This window comes from Cololabis saira, chromosome 8, assembly GCF_033807715.1.
Source record: "Cololabis saira isolate AMF1-May2022 chromosome 8, fColSai1.1, whole genome shotgun sequence".
NCBI classification, from domain to species: domain Eukaryota; kingdom Metazoa; phylum Chordata; class Actinopteri; order Beloniformes; family Belonidae; genus Cololabis; species Cololabis saira.
Window position 1 is genome coordinate 29,622,980 of NC_084594.1, and position 20,835 is coordinate 29,643,814.

Consider the following 20,835-nt stretch of genomic DNA (forward strand, 5'->3'; position numbering starts at 1 on the left):
AATTTGCCTGAAGATGATTATTTTGTACTTTTGTCTGTTTGAATGGTTGTGTTAAAAAAATTAATCAGACGTTACTCAACAGTTACTCATTACTTGAGTAGTTTTTTCACCAAGTACTTTTTTACTTTTACTCAAGTAGTTATTTGGATGACTACTTTTTACTTCTAATTGAGTCATATTATTCTGAAATAACAGTACTTTTACTTGAGTACAATTTTTGGCTACTCTACCCACCTCTGACTGTAAATCAGGGCTGGATGGATGGATGCTCCATAGCTCTCAAATTAGGTTAAAGAGGCCGATTCATGACCAGATGCAGAAGCTACTCTCTGTCCACATCTACTGAGGTGTCAGAATGAGAGCAGCTGCAGCCAGAAACTAACATGCAGACATGTACACACTTGCTGTACATGTGTATAAGCACAAATATAAATATTCATACAGAAGTACAAGTTGGAGTCGCCCTTCAGAAAGAGAACCGTTAATGCTTTTCAGAAAGTGCTTCAACCTGGGCTACTTTCCAAAGGACAGAACCAGATCTATAAAAAAAAAGCAACTCCACAATTTGCTGTAGCCTATTTTTTATCTATCTAATCATTTTTTTCTAATAGGTTAATGGTCTCAGTGATAGTTTAAGGCTGTTTAATAAAGCAATATAGTTAGTGGGTTAATGATCTCATTTTGAATCAAATAAACAATAAAAACAATTATGCAGAGGGCATCGTTGGTTACATCTCATGTAAAGTGGGTAGTTTCTGTGGTTCTCCACAACATCCAACAGTCACAATGTTCAACAAATGTCTTTAAAGCAGTACTCCACGGATCAGTGGGCGGAGACATTGCTGCGGCATTCATTTTTTTGCATACGGAGACAGTATGTTGTACAGTTGTACAGACAGGTCTGTACAACTCCATGAGCTATATAACGATAACCTTTGGGGAGAATTTACCACGACTGTAAAGGAAGAGAGATTAAGACACCAGTCAAACCTTACTGCCTCAAATGTTCAAAACCCCAGGAATGTATTTAAAGTTATTAATTCAATTATTCACTGCTCCCCCCATAAGCTCTAAAAAGTTTCTTCCACTGAGAGATGTGAGCAATTTTGCTCAAATTTTAATGACAGTCTTTTGCATTAGAGTGCAAATCTCACCTTCTCAGTTCGGTCCACCTCAGAACAAGCTGTATCATGCTATTAATTCTTTCTATCACTTATCCCTGTCTGACCCACTATGGGTAATTGCTAGCATCAAATTATCCTCCTATTTTTTAAATGTTTTAGTCCTGACCCTTTTGTTTTTTTATTAATCACCAGATTCTTTAGTTTTAATATGCACTTACTGATCATCTTAGTTTTAGGTTCAACAGCTAATAAAAATAATAAAAATGTAAAAATCCAAACTTGACCCTGATTATTTCAGAATGATATTGTGTTGCTGATGTACTGAATAAAGGGTTAAGCTGTAAAATGCTCTGAGAAATGCAAAGAAGATTTACATCTAAGGCCCTATGTGCCTCAGAGAACATGTTTAATGTCAAAGTCCAGGAAGGGTCATTAGAAGAAAGCCTCATTTTTGTAACATGAGCATGGAAGCAGACGCTAGTTTCAGAAAACTGCATCTGAACAAAACCACAAGACTTCCACAACCATGTCCTAAGCATTGGTGGAAACCAAAGTGGAGCTGCTTGGCCTTTAAAGCCCAGAGCTATGCCTGGTGAAAATAAAACCCAGAAGCATCTAATGCCCACTGTCAAGCACAGCAGTGGAAGGTTCATGATTTAGGCAGTCATTGTCTACATTAGTGACGATGACAATGGTATGAATGTCAGTGTGACCTAAACATCAAATACTGTTGACCTTGTAGTACTTCCTATCAGCTGTGATGCATTCAAAGTCTGTATTTAATAACACTGTAGCTGCCTACATACATAGGAGGAAAGCCATTATAAGTGTCCAACCTGTTTTCATTCACATACATGTGTCCAGTGAGTGTTGATAGCAGTGTGATACATGCTAATGCAGGTGTAGGATGGATGAATATTTTTTCTGACATGGAGCTGAAACACTACAGCGAAAGCATATTAGAAACAGGATTTTGGGAGGAATATAGAACAGTGCAGAGTTGACCTTGAACACCTCTGTGTACCAGAGTATTGTAGAAGCAGATGTGAGTCCATCTGTGAAACGCTTGGAAGAAGCTGAGTCATGTAATAGCCCAATGATCTGAAGGATACCAGCAAATGTATGTCTGAATGTCTGAAAAATGAAAGAATCAAGGTTTTGGGATGGCTTAGTCAAAGTCCAGACTTCAAGTCCATTGAAATATTGTGGATGGATCTCACGAGAGCTGTGCATAACCGAAAGCCTAAAAACTTCAAAGAGCTGAATCAATGTTTTTAAGAAGAATGGGCCAAAACTCCTAATTTTCTGCTCATTATGCTTCGCTTGAAAAAGCCACAAGCGAGCAGGGCATCAATAACAAACAGTGGGAGACTCCCTAGCTCTGAGTGTGTGCTGCTGACTCTACTGAATTTATTAACACTCCTCCAGCAAAGATTGCTGCGGTGAAGATATGTTTGTTCTCCTGTTAATACTACTCTCAGTTTCCTATGGTGTGTCATCACAAAGTTGCAGCACTTGCCATTGGCCCATATACATACTACAGTGTTGTAAATCATCTATCCAGATCTGGTGGTTCTTAAATTGTCACCATAAAAAAGCAAACCCTAAATACTTAAAGGAAATTCACTTCATGTTTGTCTGACCCACTGTCATGTAAATAGGCCTTTAAACTCATATTCATGATGTTTATCTGCCCATTTAGATTACTGTTATTTATTATTTGTTATTATTTGTTTAAACACTTTGAGCTTGTAAAAACTTCTGTAGCAATAGGCCTGAATAAAAAATAGAAAATATTAATATTTCTTGGTTTACTGATTATAGATAGTAGATGAAATATATTTAAGTCTTTTTGCTCAGTTGTCAGATTTGCAGACCAGCTGTTTCTTGCTGTACCCAAACAAAGCTGGAGACAGAGAGCATTTACTATAGGAACTCCACTGTAAATTAGACAAGCATCTGTGTTGACCTTTAAAATGATTAAAATCCAAATTCTTTATTGTTATTTTTATGTATTTACAAAAGTACAGTATTTTCCAATAGCTTTTCATGAAGTTTCACTCTGTTTTTACATAACAACTTTGTTAGGATTAGGAAGAGAGCTTTAAAGATAAACCCTTCAGAAAAGTGGAGCCCAATTTTTAATGCTAAATTCAAATTTACCTGCAGATCTAAACTTGTCGTAAACCGGTCAATGACTTGATCCCGCAGTTAAAAGTCAGTTCATTGAAAATCCTGAATGCAGTCGAAGCAAGATTTCTGCAAAAATTTCGTGGTAAAACATAAAAGACGCTCCTCACAGCAAAAGACGAGTGGAAACTGCTGAAAGATTTAGCAAATAAAGTTACGTATATGAACACAAACATTTTATAAAAGGGATCACAGGAAATAAAACACGTCCAGGGATTAATACTGACAAGGACTGTCAAAGAAAAACAATAGCACGGCAGATCTGAACACTTACTTGAAACTTTATGTTGAGTCTGTGGATGCATACGCAGCTGGCACGAGCAAGAACAGCAAATACTGAAAATGTATCTTAGCCCCATGTGAGGTCAAAAGTTACTGCATTACTTATTGGCCGCTTTTGACAAAGATTCAATTGTAAGATTGCTTAAGACAACATTGAGGCTAAAAGGGTTACTTTTGTGTCACGATTCATTTTGTAGAAGTTGCCAACTAGACATTATTAAATCAAAATCAAGAGCACTTTTCTTGTGCTATGAAGTTTGAGCAATCTTTATAACACGCTCTTTTATTAATTTGTTTAAAAATAGCTCACAATGCCACAAATATGGAAATTACTTTTTAGTTTCTGTTGTTAAAAGAAAATAAATATTAATACTAACCAAGAGTTAAGAACTATATCAAACTGTATTACACTGCAATCAAACTGGTATGATATCAATTACATGAGTTCTGTAATGCAAACCCATTTTACAAGCTATTGCAGACGCTTGCTTCAAAATAACTAAATCAGTTTGACCGAATTAAATCAGCCAGATGTCCGGGGTTACTTTAACCCTGGAAGACAGTATTTTATTTGGAAAGCACAAAATATTAAACAGGACAAGAAAATACACATATCAGGGAAAAATGGAGACCCACTTGACAAATGGTAACAGTAGGCGAAAGTAAAGACAACAAAATGCATTACTTTTAAGGGATTAATGTGTTTTCCTGAGACTTTTGTTACAGGTTCTGTAAGGTGAATTGTGTTACCGTCAGAGAAAGCTATCTAGCATGTTTTTCACCAGCCAATAATGATGAGAGAACTGAGACTTATGCCAGAATTTAGCTTGATTTGTGTTTTCTCAAAAGACCAACGCAAGGCCTGGAGTGCAGCCTGTATAAGCAACCGCGGTTGTCTTCATTTCACTATTTCTGCATTAGTCTGCTGCTGGACCTGTGGATATTCAATGCATCTATGTCCAGTTTTCATAAAAGTTTTAAAAGCCTGTTACTGTCGAAAAAAAAAAAGAAAACATTCAAAAATGAATGGACAGTATGTATGTGGCAAAAAAATGCTGAACAACAGTGACTTTTATTGAAATTACGGCAACACTGAAAAAAGGAAAAGTGTTGGAGGAAATTACGTGTACAACTGTTGAACCATTTTTGAATCACATGATGATAAAACTGTTCGGCATCACTGACAGCGAGAAAAGTAAAGTTTATTCATGCAGCACTTCACAGGTTGAAAGCCACAAAGTGCTTTATAACAGCCCCCCACATAAGAAATAAGTGTCTTAAGGGATTTTCTGGAAGACGTTTTATCTGTTGCTATTTGAAACAAACACCATTAAAACACAAAAAGCTAGCTCCTCCCTCCCCCTCCTACCAGCGCTAAGAAAACCCATCGTGAACTCTCCCGTTGCATAAAATCCTTTAATCGTCCTCTAAATCTAAACTGGCATTATACGAGTTAATGAGTGAGCATTGTGAGCAGGACTTTATGATTCCACCTGTTAGATTTTACATTTTATGTTCCATGCAGGCATATATACATTGTAGTGAAGAAAATCTTCACCTTATTTACACTATATTTCACCTTTGTGACTGAGTGGAGCAGATGCTGCAGAGTGGATCATAGTGATGTCCAGAGCAGATCTAGGGTGCGGTACGTGACTCTGCACTGAAGAGGCATAAATAAAGTATCACTTATGCTTCTATGATAAATGGATGACCTACATTGTAACCTCCACCACAGCCTGACATGCTCCTCCCCAGAACTGTTACTATGTGTGAGCTGGAGGCGGGCCATAACAAATGTGATTGGCATGAGTAATTTCCACTGAGAAGAAATCACACTTTCAACTTAAGTTTTGTCATTTTGTATCCAATTTAATTCACCTCTTTTTCTCATTTTGGGTGTAAACAAGTCCTAATGTACCACTAAACAATCACATTTTGTAAGGGACTCTCATCAACAAAAACTCATGATGTATCCGTAGCAAATATACAATAACATTACCAACAATGTGCTTGTAATACGTCACTAAAATATAGAAGGGGAGGGCGGTACTTCATTTACATATAGCATTTACTTGAACCCAATATTTCTCAGCAGCGCATTCCATTGTGGAAATGACACTGGGCTTTAACCCACTTTGTTCAAGCCTACATAATACGCTGGCCAATTGCCTCAGTGTCATTTGGGACAAAAAGAAAGTTTAAATTTCTGATTTCTGAATGCTGTTGATGGACATCACAAAAGAAGGAGCGCACCAAGGCCCAGTGGCCTCAGTGCTAGCAGCTGCCCCACAGCACTAAAGAACAGTAATGTTCCAATTCCAATAAAGAGGAAAGCCAAGGTCACACTGTGAACTTCCTCCCCATCAGAAGACCACAAAGACTGGCTGCGAGAGTGCATAATATCCTCACAGCTATTTTTACCCTCAAATTAAAATCTATGACATGTTGAAATGACTGCAGTGTGCAAGAGGGGTATTCAAAGCAGACACTAATGACGCTTATTAATGGCGTGAATGAAGTCTTGACAGGTCGTGTGTCATTCTGCAGGCAATGCTCCACTGGCATAATGGCTAATGTAAGTGGGGATAATTATATATATTATACCCTGTCTTATGGTATTTTGGCAGGAGTATAAGGAGCCAGGCAGTTAGAAAGGAGAGTGAAAGCGCTTGCTCCTTTTTTAGACAGAGATGTGCATGGGTGTGTTTGTGTGTGCACACACACATTCACCCCCATCTTCAGCAGTGGACCATGGGGATGAATAATAGTAAGACAACAGCACCAGATAGTGGTTGAATAAGAGAGCTACGTAAATAGACACACATGCACCGTCCACAACAAGATCTGTGGGTTTTGCAGATCACATTGTGGTGTTAATTGTCACCAACACTGTTTGAAGGTGTCGAAACTAAGTAAATAGAAAAGCACAGAGCAAAGAAAAGCAGTGGATATTGGAATGAAGTATTCCATGTATATCTATTGTGGTATGCTTGCATGCGTGAGTAAGAGAAAGGGGGACTAGTTAATAACCATTAAGTCAGTTTTTGAGACCTCAAAAAATGAGGAAAAGGAAAAAGATCGGAAGAGAAAAATATTGATAAAATAGAGCAATAAGGTAAAATGGAAATATGAAATAAAAAAAATTACATTCTCATATTCTTATACCATATGTTATGGTAATGATCCTGTGTTTTAAGATGTTTAAGATAATGAAAGGAAAACGTATTCCTGTTTTGTTTCTTATTATTGTATTACTCAGGGTCAATGATCTTGCACTTATGTGATGCCTTTTTAACCTTCTTCAGTTTCTACAAAGCACTTCAGGTTGTGTTTCTCATTTACCCGTTCACATAAACACACTTCAGCACGACAGCACTCTCTTGAAATATTAATTTCATATACAGCAGTGCTTTGATTTTTACACTCTTATCCAATGACCACGGGTTTGGAGAGAACAGAAACTAAAAGAGGAAATAAAGGTGCTCCGATGAAGAACAACTTTGATGGATTTGATAGTTATTTTTAATAGTTTTTGTGAAACTGGTTATACATTTTATAAAAAGATGCTCAGGATGCAGCTGCTGATTCACAGTCAGTCTCAGCAGTCACTGAAGTATCGGTGCAGGGACAGCTGCGAAGGGTTGACGGGGATGCAGGATTGGATCTTACGGGATCTTTCCACTCTGTGATGTTGGCAGGAGAGAGTCGGCTAATTGGAGGCCCAGAGGTAAAAGCTGTTCATTAATGCTTGTGCCCCCCGGTCCCCCTGCTCCAACACCTTGCCTCATTTATCTCCGTATTCTTTGGTTCTCCCCCAGTCCCAACGCAGGGCCGAGAACATACCCAAAGTTCAGCTTCCAACACGAGGAAAAGGAAGCAAGAAAGAGGGAAGGAGAGATAGAGGAATAGAGAAGAGAGGGAAAGGGTAACTTATGCTCAGTGGGAATTAACAAAGCACTTAGTAATTAAATCTAAATTGACATTCTGGTAATTAGCCTCTTGATTAGGAGCAATAACACAATTAGCCAACCAGTCTTTGCTAATTGTTAATTAGTATAAGCAAAGTTATTGTGTGTGTGGCAGAGGGAGGCATGTAAAAGAACAAATGTTAATCTGTCTCTCTTTCAACAGCCGCGTCCCCTCTCTTTTTTCTTGCTGCCTCGCTATTGAGCTACCAGGCAGGTTCATTGCCTTTGTCTTCACTGCAGATGCATTCAGAAGCAGCAGTCAGTAATTAGCTGAAAGTCTTATCGAGGATATCATCAGAGAACAGACCCAGCCGGCTCTGCTGGCACATCCCCTCCTCCGTCTGCCTTCACTCAAACAGTCATCCTCTCTGTGACCATGCATATGTGGATATTTGTTCTCATGTGGATTATATATATATAAAATTATTTAAAAAATTAAAAAAAATTAAAAAAAAATATATATATATATATATAGGCTATATATTTTTTTTTTATCTACAGAATTTGAGATGAATCTTAAAGAGATGTAATTTATCCTAAAGGCTTCAGGCGATGTCGAAGAGGGATGGAACTTTAAATAAAGCCTGGGAGAGGAGAGAAAACACAGGGAATAAAGATGTACCTGGAAGTGAGACTTACAGTATGTTGTCCACAGGTGGGCTTGTTTCAATTTACATGGACTCATCTGATCAATGTATGCTGCATTTACAACATACACACCCCAAGTAAGAGGAGGTTATCTCGGCTGTTTCAAGATTGAAATCAAGCATCTTGTCACTCATCCGTTCAGCTACACTGGACAAGAAAGGAGAGGACATTCTGGGGTATCCGCAGCATAAATAGTCACAAGTGCATTCAAGAACCTATTTGAGGGCTGATAGGAGCATGTGTGAATATATGCAAGTCTTTTTTCTTTTTTTTTTGTTAGAGTGAGGGAGGTCGGACGCATGCATCAGAACATAGACCACCGCTTCAGAGATTAAGCTGGTCTCCCAACACAAATATTTGCCAGCAGGATGAGCTGTCGCGGGACGCACCGGAACATGAAATTAACCAGGAAAGGTGAAGGTGCCAGAGGAGCTAAAAAAAATAAATAAATAAAAAAACAACCTGGAGCGAGGAGAGGCGCGCTGGGAGAAAAAGGTGCAGCAGTGGTGGCGGGTCACAAACTCGGCTGCAAGCCAAGCGAGAGGGGAGAGTCCGGAGAAGTTCGTCTTGCTTGTAGTAAAATTATATTACATTACATTACATTTATATTTCTTGCACTCAAAAGTGTAAATTAAAACAAAAATCAAACAGAAATGTGTGTGTGTGGGTTACAGGGTCCATCTTTGCCATGGTTCCTACTGTGTCCCACCCACTGTGGCTCTAATTGGATCCTTATTACCAAGCCCAGGAATGATGGATTCATACCACACTGAATTCCATTAATCATTCCTTTTTCACAGTCCACTCTGAGAAGAGGGCAAATTCATTTCTTGGCATGCCGAGCGGCCATTCTAATGAATATTCATGAGAGCAAATTTGGGGTCAGGCCTAATAAGGGAGGTAATTTGTAATTTGCAGTGTTCCCACTCGGGTCTTGTTGAGCAGGTTAACCTAAAGAACATGCAGAACAGACTGCAGCTGCGCGGACTCACTGGGACCCACACTCAAATCACACCCGGTATTGTTTTACCCCAAATCTGCCAGAAGGACTCACATAGATATTCAGTATTACATTGGTGACATTATGGAAAATTTATGAATGACACCCAATAAAAGCGCGACGCCGTTTCCTTAAACCAGAGTTGTATTTGATCTCACCAAATGTCAGACAGAAGCTAAAATTCTCTAAAGTGCCAGAATATGACCTCTTTAAGTACTGAGGTCCCACTAACTAAATAGAGGGCTTTTAGTCTTCTCCTCCTCTTCAGACAAGAGCTCCACTACTACCGCCGGGATCTTACAGCTGGCGTTAAGAAGAAAAACAATTAAGAAAAAGAAAAATGGCATTCATTTTTGTAAATTGGTGTGTCTTTTCCGCCTGTCCAAACAAGCCCTGCAGCTTGTTGTGTGTAGCGCACTTTGTGCAAAATCCCTTTTAAATGATACAGCTTGCTTTAAGAGGAAAAAAAAAACTAACGTTGTGCTTTCGCATCCCAGCCCTGCAACCCCAAAAGCATTTTATTTCTCCTTCTGAAATTATGCCCACCTGGCAACACTTAAAGTCACTTAATTAATAATTTATCAATACATTTGAAGTGATTAAAATTCATGACCAGAAAGTGTTTTTAAAATAGTGCCCTTGCCCCCTAAGGGTGCCCAATCAGTGAACTACGCTTGTTAGATCAGGAAGGAATAATTTATTGTGCCTGAATGTTTAGTAGGGTCAGGTGGAGGGGGTGAGGGGGTTGGGGGGGGGGTCTCTGCATACACAGAGGCAGGATGGATGCCTGTGGTTGTGTGCATGCGTATACGTGTGTGTGTGTGCTGCTGAGGAGGAGGAGGAGGAGGAGGAGGAGGAGGTCTGGACTTTGGTGGACACAATACGCATAAACTTAACCCACAACCATTTACTTACATTTACAGCAGACAGACACACATGTTGAGTGGTATAAACACATCACTTCATCATTTTCTCTGCCACCCATGTCATCACCTTGGTGTCATCACTGTCCTTAACGCTTTTGTCTCCATCATCTGTCTTTCCTAGAGAGGGAAACCATTAAGTAACCACAATTCAGACCTGATGCAGGAGAACTGCCATTCACACCGACATACACACACACACACACACACACACACACACACACACACACACACACACACACACACACACACACACACACACACACACACACACACACACACACACACACGATCTTGACATGATTAACAGTTTGGAGACTCCTGACCGGGTCAGCACAGGGGATAACACACACACACACACTCACACACAGACGGTACAAGCACGACGTGAATCTGGACAGCAACTGGGTGGATTTATCACACTTTTATATATGAGACACTGATCCTGCAGCTACGGTTCATGTGGACGTGTTTTATGCAGCTTCCTGCATGTTTTGCTTCTCTACATTCATCTTCAGACTATACTTACACTTTCATGTGTATGTATTTGTTTGATTGTTAGACGTGATTATAGTAAATCAGTCACTAAATGTTCATCTGCGCTGTGTTTTAATCATTTAAAATTATTTCTAGGATTCTGACAGAACTGATAAAATGAATGGACAGAAACGGTCCAGCAGTGGAGCACTCACACACACCAGAAATTAACACTAGAACTAAAACGATGAAAGATTATACCGTAACGGCCCTGCACCCAGCTCTGCGTATTTTCTTTTAGCACCACCTTGGTGACTTTTAACTTTTAAAATGCTGCTTACAGGTTAATGCCTTAATAATTTAGCACATTAAAAGGAATCGTTCTGCATAATGAGCACTTTCGCTTCTGATGTTTGAGTACGTCTCGCCGCCGGCGTTTTCATGTATGTTTTTGGGGGGTTTTTTTTAACTTGATTTAAGCATCTTCACAGTGATGAATGACATCTGTGAAGATGAGCTGCAGCTTATGTCAGAGACTTTAAACTTGGAGCATGTTGAACTGAAGACTGAGCAGACCAGAGGACGGTGGGTGAGGGGGGGTCGGAGGTGTCAGGGCTTTGAAACAGAAACACAGCTGCCGAGACAAGAGCTGCCGAGGGTCTAAATAAGAGACATGTTGTGTCTTGCTGTGGAGGTGAGCACGCTGGCCCGTGTTACTCCGTCCTCTCATGTTTAATACATATCTAGGTTTCACCCCAAGGTTCAGAAGCCCAGTGCCCCAGAGACTACCACAGTCTTTTAAAGATATGTGCTCACTTAATCACTGACGAAAAGGGCCCCTAGAGCTAGCCTAATATTATAATTAATTAATTCAACCAAAAAGGGGTATTAAATTTCCTCCCTCTCAGGGTATCAGCTGAATACATTGACCTTTGTGGAAATTGCCCTCTAATTCGAATCAGATTCTTGAGCCGTTTACAGACTAAACTTGTTTCTTTTTCTTTTTTCCTCATCTTTTGGTTCTCTTTGTCTCCTAGAGGTTTTTTTTTTTTTTTCAAAGCTTTGCACGTGAGGGTGAAATCTGTGCGTGACAGAGCAACTTTGACCGTCCTGAGCCTCCATTTTGTGTCGTCCCTGATCTGTGTTGTGAGCGTGGGTGTGTAAAAGTGCATATGTGTGTGTGTGTGTGTGATCTCTCGTTATATCTCCCTGCTGTAACACAGAGAAGAACAGAAACTTTTTCTTATTATCGGAGTGGTAAAATAGCAGGCAGCTAAGTCTCTGTCTATCTCTGCGTCTCTCTCAGCGGTGCCGCCGACTCCCCTGTGTACCCGGGGTCTTCAGTAACTCTGACTGAAGTTCAGAGGGGTTAGGTAGTATGCTCAGGAGGAAGGGGGGAGACAACAGGCGAAGGAGGAAGGGGGAGGTTTAAGTGGGATTGGAATAGTGGCAGTTTTAAAACAGAACTTTAAATCTCCACCTACGAGAGAGGGAGAGACAGAAAGAGGGAGGACAATGGCGTCATGTGGCGTGCTGTTATCTTCAGGTCTCTGAAAGCTGGGAGACGAGAGGATGAGAATATAAAGAAGCTTGAAGAGGAGCATACACGCGATAAAAGCTGCAGGCTGTAGAAAAATGTGTTGCTTTACAGGGTGGAATAAAGAAGAACAGCCACACTTTTGCAGCCCTCAAATTATAAGTTTACAAAAACATTGCTTGATGACATGGAAGCGGATTTGCAAGATGGATGGTTGAATGGATGAGTGGATGGCTGGATGGATTGGCAGACAGAAACAAACAAGGCAAAAGAACAAATAATCTTCAGTTTCAGAGCGAATCCTGCGCAGCGGACCATTAGCTAGTTAGCAATCTTCATGGTGTCTTGGTTGTCAAGGGCGATATTATGGTCCATCATCTGAGATCTTGCTTGAGATAAAATCTGAAAGAAAAACTGCAATGGAGATATAAAACAGGATCCATCACTTTCATAGTCACTCCATCAACTGCTGAAGAATAGGATGGCTTGGTTAACCTTCAAAATGTGTCAAATTCTAACATCAGAGGCATTATTTATCTTAATAATGATAAGCACAATTTAGCACCTCTTCAATCAACTCACAAAGCTGAAAGATGTTAAATGAGCGTGTGTGTGTGTGTGTGTGTGTGTATGTTCCATCTTTGATCATCGTAACAGCCAAACAACAGTTTGCCTATTATGTCCCTGAGCAGCCGTCTGCTGGAATTTAAGTGATGACACCGTGTCTTAATTTCACAAAGGTTGCACCAGATGTTCTCTCGGTCAGTGGATGACATTCATTGCATTTCCAAACAACATATTCATTTTCAGGCCCTGACAAGTGTCAGTCGGGAGTAGTGTGTTTTGTGGCGGTGTTGCGGGCCACTACCGCCCCCTGCTGGCCGACAGACAGCGCGTCCACAAGTCTTTTCTAACTACAAGAAATTGTTTTTAAGAGCCCACGATACATTAGCTTCATTTTGGTCGGAAATGTATTTAGTGATATTAATTCCAGTGTCTTTTGTCATTATGAAATAACAACAAAAATATTGCAAAATGTCCTTTTTACACATATTTCAAAAATAGGGTCTTGATTGATTCATAAATGCACTGTACAGTGAAACTCAATCTATTCCCTTTTGTATTTCTGCCACTTCTTTAACTGCAGTCTGAGCAAAAGTTAGAGAGGATCCTCTCTTCCCTTGCCGCTCATCTCTTCACCTCCCCGCACATGAAAAGACTGATATGTCCATGCCACTGCTAATGGTGGGGACATTATTCATCTCTCCAGCCAATTTGAGCTCCTTTTCTTTCAGGAATAGATCTGCGAAGGGTTGAGAAGAGTCAGCGGAGAGCATTAAATATGTAGAGGAAAATGGACAAAAGGAGCCGCAGAGTAAAGAGGGGCAAGAGAAATGGGAATGAAGAAGGACATGAGGTGTGTGGAAACAGTGAGGAGCCCAAGTTAGTTAGCAAGAGGGTGTGTAGAAAAGACAGAGGGAGGATATGGTGGCTTTGTCTGTCTGTATTTTGTAATTTGATATTTTATTTTACACAATAATTTTTGAAAACTGGAGGAGCTTTGAGGATCCTATAATATTCAGATAAGCTGCAGTGTCCATGATTTATGGATCATAAAGAGTAGTCACGTCATTTAGGGTGCTACGGGAGTTTTCGCGCCCACCAAAGCTATAAAAAAAAGTGTTGCCTCCAATCTTTGAGAAGAAGCAAGTTCAGCAGCAGTCAGTATGGTAAAAGGTAATATTTTTGGCAGGAGTTGACGTCTACCTGTCACTTGGAGAATGTATGTTGAGTGCCTCGATCAGGACAGAACATAAAGAAGCCCGTGACTGAAGGTATCTTAATGGAGGAGGACCGATCAATATGTAATATCAGCATGTTTTAATTCCAGGCAACACACATAAACCTTTTCCAACTTCACAATGTCACTCAGTGTTCATAAAAAAAAAGTTGGACAGAAAGAGATATATCCATCAAAAAGTCTCTTTAGTTTTATAGCCCCATGTCTTCCCCCGCCTCCTCCTCATCTCCATTTTGATGTCTGTCTATTAGCGGAGGGTGAGGCCTTTCCTGCTCTCCCATCCAGGGGCTAAATTAGCTCAATCAGCCCTCTTTCACCTCTCTTCCGTGAGCTTCAAACTGAGTGACACACAGCTCCCCTGGGATAGAAGGAGGACTCAAATACACGTACTAAACCCAGTAGCTGTGGAGGGAGGGGGGCAGCTTATAGAGAGATGTGGAGGTAAGGAGGAAGAGAAGGATGCAAGGGAGGATTGGTTGGAAGAGGGGATGGATGTTCATTTTGCTTCAGTCCAACAGAGGTTCCTGATCTGAATAGAGCTTCTTTGTTGAACTTTATTATTTTGAAGATCCCCCCTTCCTTATGTAGGATCTATAGGTGCTACCAGGTGCTCGGCCACACCCACGTGAAAAAAGGCTGTGCATCAGAAAAAAAAGAGGTACGGATTACTTCTCAGCATGTCTCCCCTCACTCAGCCTCCAGTAGTGCCAGGACCAAACTCTGCATTCCTGTGCCAACGTCGCTTAAATGGCACCTTCATGTTTGATTTGTCTCGACCCTTCCCCCCCTTTCCGTCTCACTAAACAGCCACCCAACAATCTGTGGAAGTGCAAAGCAGGCATTTCTGCTGCAGTGATAGCAGTGTGTGTGTGTGTGTGTGTGTGTGCATGTATTGGGAGGGGGGAAGATGGGCAAAGAGGTGGTGATCAGAGCGAGCTATAAGATCTACTCTTTGCAGCTCTACAGGGATTTATTAGACTGGGAAGTACATTAGCATCATAAAGACCCAAGAGAATGGGCCTGTGGATGGGCTGCAGACGCCATCAACACACTTTAACATGCTCTGCAGTATCAGTGAGTGTGTGCGCCAGTATGTATGTGTATGGCTAAGGAAAAAGATTACCCTGACTTAACTTAAGAAAGGCTGTTAAACGGTTTATGGATGATCCCAAAGCAGCGCTGGACTAATATATCAGGAGACGACAGAAGGAGCGGTGATGGAGAAGTACCGATAGTAAAAAAAACAGTCAAAGGCAGGGTACATTTGACCACCACCAATTCTGAAAAAATAGGATACTTTTATGAAATTCCTTTAGATTTAATTTATTCCAAACATTTTAGGTTTTTTTAAATAGAAAAAATATATCAGAACTACTGCTTTTACTGTATTTGTTTTCCATGTTACATGACAAGAACAACATGCTTCTCAATCTATGTGTGTCATATGCAAACTGGAGGAAGTTTGATGTTACTTAAATAGTATTTTAAAAACAAAAAAAAGGTTAACTGCTCATCAGATCGGGCCTTTCTTTCTCCGACTGCTGTGACAGGAACAATTATCCATCAAATGGAGCTTTAATGCCCCCTGGTGGACATAATATGTAACAACAGTTAAACAATACTTTGCATTTAGCTTACTGTCCTGCCTAACTGTCATCTGGAAACACAGTTAAGGTCAAAATGATTTGTCCCTTAGAAACTGTGTAAGATTACCCCAATACACTGGCCAATATTTGCATTATTTATCAACCTCTGCATACCCAAACAATCCTCAACGTTAAGGCCCCTGTTTGGCTCTCTTTTAAATGTAAACTGAACATCTTAAGTGGGGTTTTTTGTCTGGTTTTGCAGTGATAAATGATATGGTCAAAATTAGTACCTCCAAATGGATAATTTTTTTTTCTTCAAACCACATCTGAGCAATCAAGCAACATTTGAAGCTTGAGCAAAGCTTGTGTCACTTCAACGCTTGACGGACTCCCCTGTCCCCGGAAGTGATATCAACGTGGGAAAAAGTGAAGAAATCAGCCTGAAATGCATCTGAAAGAGGAAGGTTGCACTGCCACTCCCAAGACGTTCATTGTTTGGATTAGTTGTCTGTTCCATCATTGGAAAGCACAATGGGAACATTTCTGTTAAAACAGAAGATGTGAAAGTGGTTGAAAGAGTGAGAGACATAAAAAAAAAGTATGATTGCTACTGAACTTGCTTCTTCTCAGCTTGCCGTCTCACAGAAGACGGTTGCGAGGGCTCTTCATCACGGTGCCCTTCAAATGTCATCGTCCAAGAGGAACTCTGCTCACACAGCAGCTGACTGAAGTTAGCCCACGAGCATGTGAAATATGAGGATAAGTTTCATCTTTCTGTCCTCCGTTTGGGTACGGGAATGCTGCTTTTGTTTGTCTAAGAAATTAGGAGGTCTTTAACCCAAAAAACACAGTTCCTACGATGGTTGGAGGATAATGCTGTGGGGATGTTACGTATCTTCTGGAACAGGGAACCTTACAGAGGTTTATGTGATCAAGAAAAAATAGGATTATGTTGATATTGTGTAGAATAAAGTGAAGAAGTCTGCTCGTCTAGCTTCATGTTGCCACAGGTCTTCCAACAAGACAATGACCCTTTGCCCTGGAATATTGTTTTTTCCCCCCTTTTCTTTTTAAGTTTTGGTCTTTTGTTCTTGTTTCAATGGAACACCTGAATAAAATAACCTAATTTCTCTTACTGGAGACTTTTGTTATTTTGAAACCAACTAAATTATAACCACATTTGTTTACAGCCATTTCCATGAAAAGAATTACATTTAATTTGCTAATAACTGTGACCTTAACTGTAGCAGGCAGTGTTACATGGTTCATGCTATTGACTTCTCCAGTCATTTCAACACACTTCAGTCGGCACTGATATCTAAGACGTTCCCCAAACACCCACAGACCGCGATTTGAAGACTGCAGGGGACGTTATTGTCACTACTCTTACTCTGTACCCCTCAGACGACCAAAACATCTCAAAGTCATATGAGTATTTCTGGAGATGACAGGACTCTGAATAGGACGCTGACGACAGAGAACTGACACTCAATAGTGTGGGAACAATCGTCTTATCCTGAACGTGACAAAGGAGATGGTTGTGGATTTTAGAGGGACTACACTAAGAACAGTTTACATCCTGAGAGAAGAGGTGGACCGTGTGCCGGGGACTGTTGTAGAGACCCTCGTGCTGATTTTGCAAAGAAAAAAAAAAGCATAAAATGACAAACATGCCTTACCGCTACATTCTCACACAACTCACTGCTGCTTGTCACAAAAACTTTAGTCAGTAATCATTTGTTTCTCATCAGGCAGCTGTGGATCAGCGTATAGAAGCAGTGATCCTCTAATTGGAATGCTTGTGGACCGAACCCCAACCCCATCATCAGGTGTCAAAGGGTCCAAGAGTCAAAGTGCAGCTGTGTTTAAGGCAACTAATAGAAGTGCGGTAATGTGTGTGTTTGGGTTGTAAAACTTGGAGGAGATGCCGTATGCAGGACCACTGATTCCTCTTTAATCTTGTCATCTAAGTTTAGATCAGGATTGAGTGCTCACAAAGAAACATGTTTCTTGTAAGATACATCTTCGGTGATTGTACACAGAACGCGTCAAGCTTTTGCATCACAGTTTTGTAAGCTGCACGTTGCACCAAGTGACTGATGAAACGACCGAAAGTATTTGTGATGTCACAAGACCATCAGGAAAGTACACATCAAACTGAAAGAAAAGCTTCCCCTTCAGCAATTGACACCAGGGGGGGGGGGCATACAAACCTTTTCAAAAGTAAGAAAGAAAAAACCAACACCCGGAGAAATGATTTTGGTAAAACATTTTATATCTTCAGTAAATTCAGAACCACTTTTCCCTGTGTAGTTTCTCTGCAGAGCGCCCTCAAGTGGACAAGCAGAGAATACCTGAGGAGCTCTTTGGAGTGTTGGCTGGATGACTGCAGCTACAGTAAAGCCGTAGCAGAAGCCCCTCCACAATTCTGGACAACAACAAATGCACTTGAGTCAATGAGTCAGTGGTACAACACCAGACAATCACAAAACAGTGGCTCAGAGCTTCTGTGAGGTGGAGTGGGGGGCAAAATCAGGAGAACTCTGACATACTTCAGTCAGACCAGAACCACCTCACCTTTCTCAGTTAACCTATGTGATTTCAGTCAAATGATAGAATCATCTTAAATCTATGGCTCTGAAATATTAAAAAGGGGTCAGGGGTGAAAATACAATTGATATAAAACAGTTTCTTAATCTCTTCATCTCTCCACAAGTTCCACTCTTTCTCTTGTTTCACAAGTGAAAGAGAGAGGGGGGGAACGCATTTACAGTTTACTTCAACAAAATGGCTCTGAGAGGAAAGGTTGGAAACTTAAACAACAAACAGAAGTAAAATACATTTAAGTGGCTTAGTGGCATACAACATCTGAAATAAGTCTTATTTCACGTACAAAGTCAAAACAATAACATAGTTTCCAGTGCTTTGGGAGATAAAATAAACAACAAAATCTAAAAATAAAGAAAATAAACACTTTTTTAATCAAAAAAACAAAAACAAAAAATTAACAACATTGTTTTACTAACTTTATCAGTTCTGATCAAAAGCGATAACAATTCAAAGCCGAGCATCGGGTGTAACACAGCGGGGCCTTCAAAACAACTCGCTCCAGCCATCACGGTGGCAGCTGGAGTTGTGAGTTACCTTCAGGTGGCAGCGTGTGTGACGGACCTGAGCCTCGCCTCTGCAACTGGCAGGTTTACGGGAATCACAACGGACGAGACGGGAGTTGTGAGCTGATCCGAACACAGCCGGGAGGCACGCTGCACTTCACGTGCATGTATTCGAGTGCAGCAATGTGCGATAGGTGAGAGTCTGCGTGTTAATGTTTCATGTCCTAATGTTTTGCTTTGAGAGCTAAAAATGAAAAGAAGAGCACGTTTCTGTTCTGTGGCTAGTAAAAGCTCATCATTTTATCTTTCCTTTGCATGGATCTCCTGCCCTCACAAATTCGCTGAGTTAAATACATAATTAACAGTTTATCTCTTGAATTAAAAAAAAAAAAGAAAAAAAAAAAGGTAAAGCTGAAGCAAACAGAAGCAAACTCCATTTACAGGCAAAAGTGGATGTGATTTGGAATCTAAAGCTATGTCTGCTCTCCAACATTTTAAAATATGAAGAGAAGCAGCTGCGTGAATCAAAATTCACACAGACGGAGGTTGCGGCCTCGACACCCTTCTGGCTAACGTCTCCTTCCGTGGAAAACTGATCCTGCTTGTGCTTTCTGTTACAGTACCTGAGCATTGCAACACTTCACAGAATTCAATGTTCATGCTGATTTCTTCTCTTTTTCTTTTTTTCGAGATGATTCAAAGGTTTGCTCTACCCTTCACCAAAAGACTTAAGTCTCATCATGACAGGGTCGAGAGTTAGAAGTGTAAAACACGAGGGAGGGCAGTGTCTGCGCGGGTGTGTACGTGAATTTTAGGTGAACGTTGGGTAGATATGCCATCGATTACATGAAGGGGACTTTGCCGGAAGCTGAATTTTCTGCTTCAAACCATTTTAAAATGTGTCATAAGATGGGGAAGCTTAAAGAATACATTCCAGCTTAGCAGTTTAACAAATCTTTGTCAAATGCTAAACAACTAATGCTCAAGGCTAAAGCAAAGTGGGACAGAACCACAGTCAGGAACACAACAAAGTGAGCCCGCCGCTTCCCCTCAAGAAGAATTATACATGCAGGACCATAAAGCTATTTCAATGTTATTAACTGTGATTCGTTCAATCATTTACTGAATGAGGTTGTGTGTGGGGCAAATAATTTGTCCTCATATGATGTGAGACAATGCACTTAGTTGTCCTTGCATCTGATAGCGTCATTCTAATTAGCTGCTGGTTTGTCCGCTGATCAATTATGAGCCAGAACCACCTTTATAGAAATGAGGCCAAGTTTGCTTCATCACTGACCTGGCCGTGAGCTAGCTGTATGTGTATGCAGTATTACTCGCTCCTTACAGCATGTTTCCATCGGTGTGGCTGCTGTGGACCTTCTCCACGCCTTGAAGAAGTTATAACTGTCCCACAACTAAATCTCACTGGTCTGCGTGAAACTTGTGTGCTAGATCAAACGCTCCTTCCTTCCTTTTTGTCTATTTTTTTGTATGCTGTTTGTTTCAACCACTCTGAAACCTCACGTTTAAGTGAGTGCATGTTTGCACACAGCTGTCTACATGATGTCTCCATCCTCCATGCTAAAGCTGGACCTGCGGCTGGAGTCGACAGATTCCTCGGGGGACATTGCAGAGAGTAGTGGGTCTCCGCCCATAGGGGACAAAGGTTCGTCCATCATCAAGAAGCCCATATCGCCTCTCCTCACCTGGACATCCAGTCCGCTCAGGTCGCCCAGCCCTGACATGGCATCTGAGAATCCGGGTATCCCGTCGCACAAGTCCAGCGACTGGGCAAAGTCAAAGGGCTGGGAGCTCCCCACAGCTGGGAACTGGATGGGCTGCTGGGGTTGCAGGTGTTGTGGGAGTGGTGGGAGCTGCCCTGGTTGAGGCTGGCCCTGGTTCTGAGGGTGGAGGTGGGTCTGGGGGAGGAAGTGGTGCTGTTGGGCCTGGGGCGGCTGCTGCTGCTGCTGCTGCTGCTGCTGCTGCTGCTGCTGCTGCTGCTGCTGCTGCTGACTATGGTGGAGGTGCTGGGGCTGCTGATGGGCCTGGGGATGAGCGTGAGAAATGTTGTCCTCTGGACTGGTCTCTTGTTTTATGTAAGAAGGGATCAGGTCAGTCAGGTTGAGGGGAGAAGGAGAGCTGTTCGGCAGGCCATGCAGACGAGCCTGCATCTCCAACTC

The 20,835-nt window shown here is 41.1% G+C and overlaps 1 protein-coding gene across 8 annotated transcripts in view; it reads right to left on the minus strand.

Annotated features, from left to right (window-relative positions):
- Positions 1 to 17,799: 17,799 nt before the first annotated feature.
- Positions 17,800 to 20,835, minus strand: part of tfeb (transcription factor EB) — a 32,434-nt gene continuing 29,398 nt past the window's right edge. For all 8 annotated transcript variants that reach the window (XM_061727658.1, XM_061727661.1, XM_061727656.1 and 5 more), the window contains one exon: positions 17,800 to 20,835. In XM_061727658.1, the coding sequence (XP_061583642.1) occupies positions 20,212 to 20,835 (624 nt within the window). In that variant the 3' untranslated portion in view covers positions 17,800 to 20,211.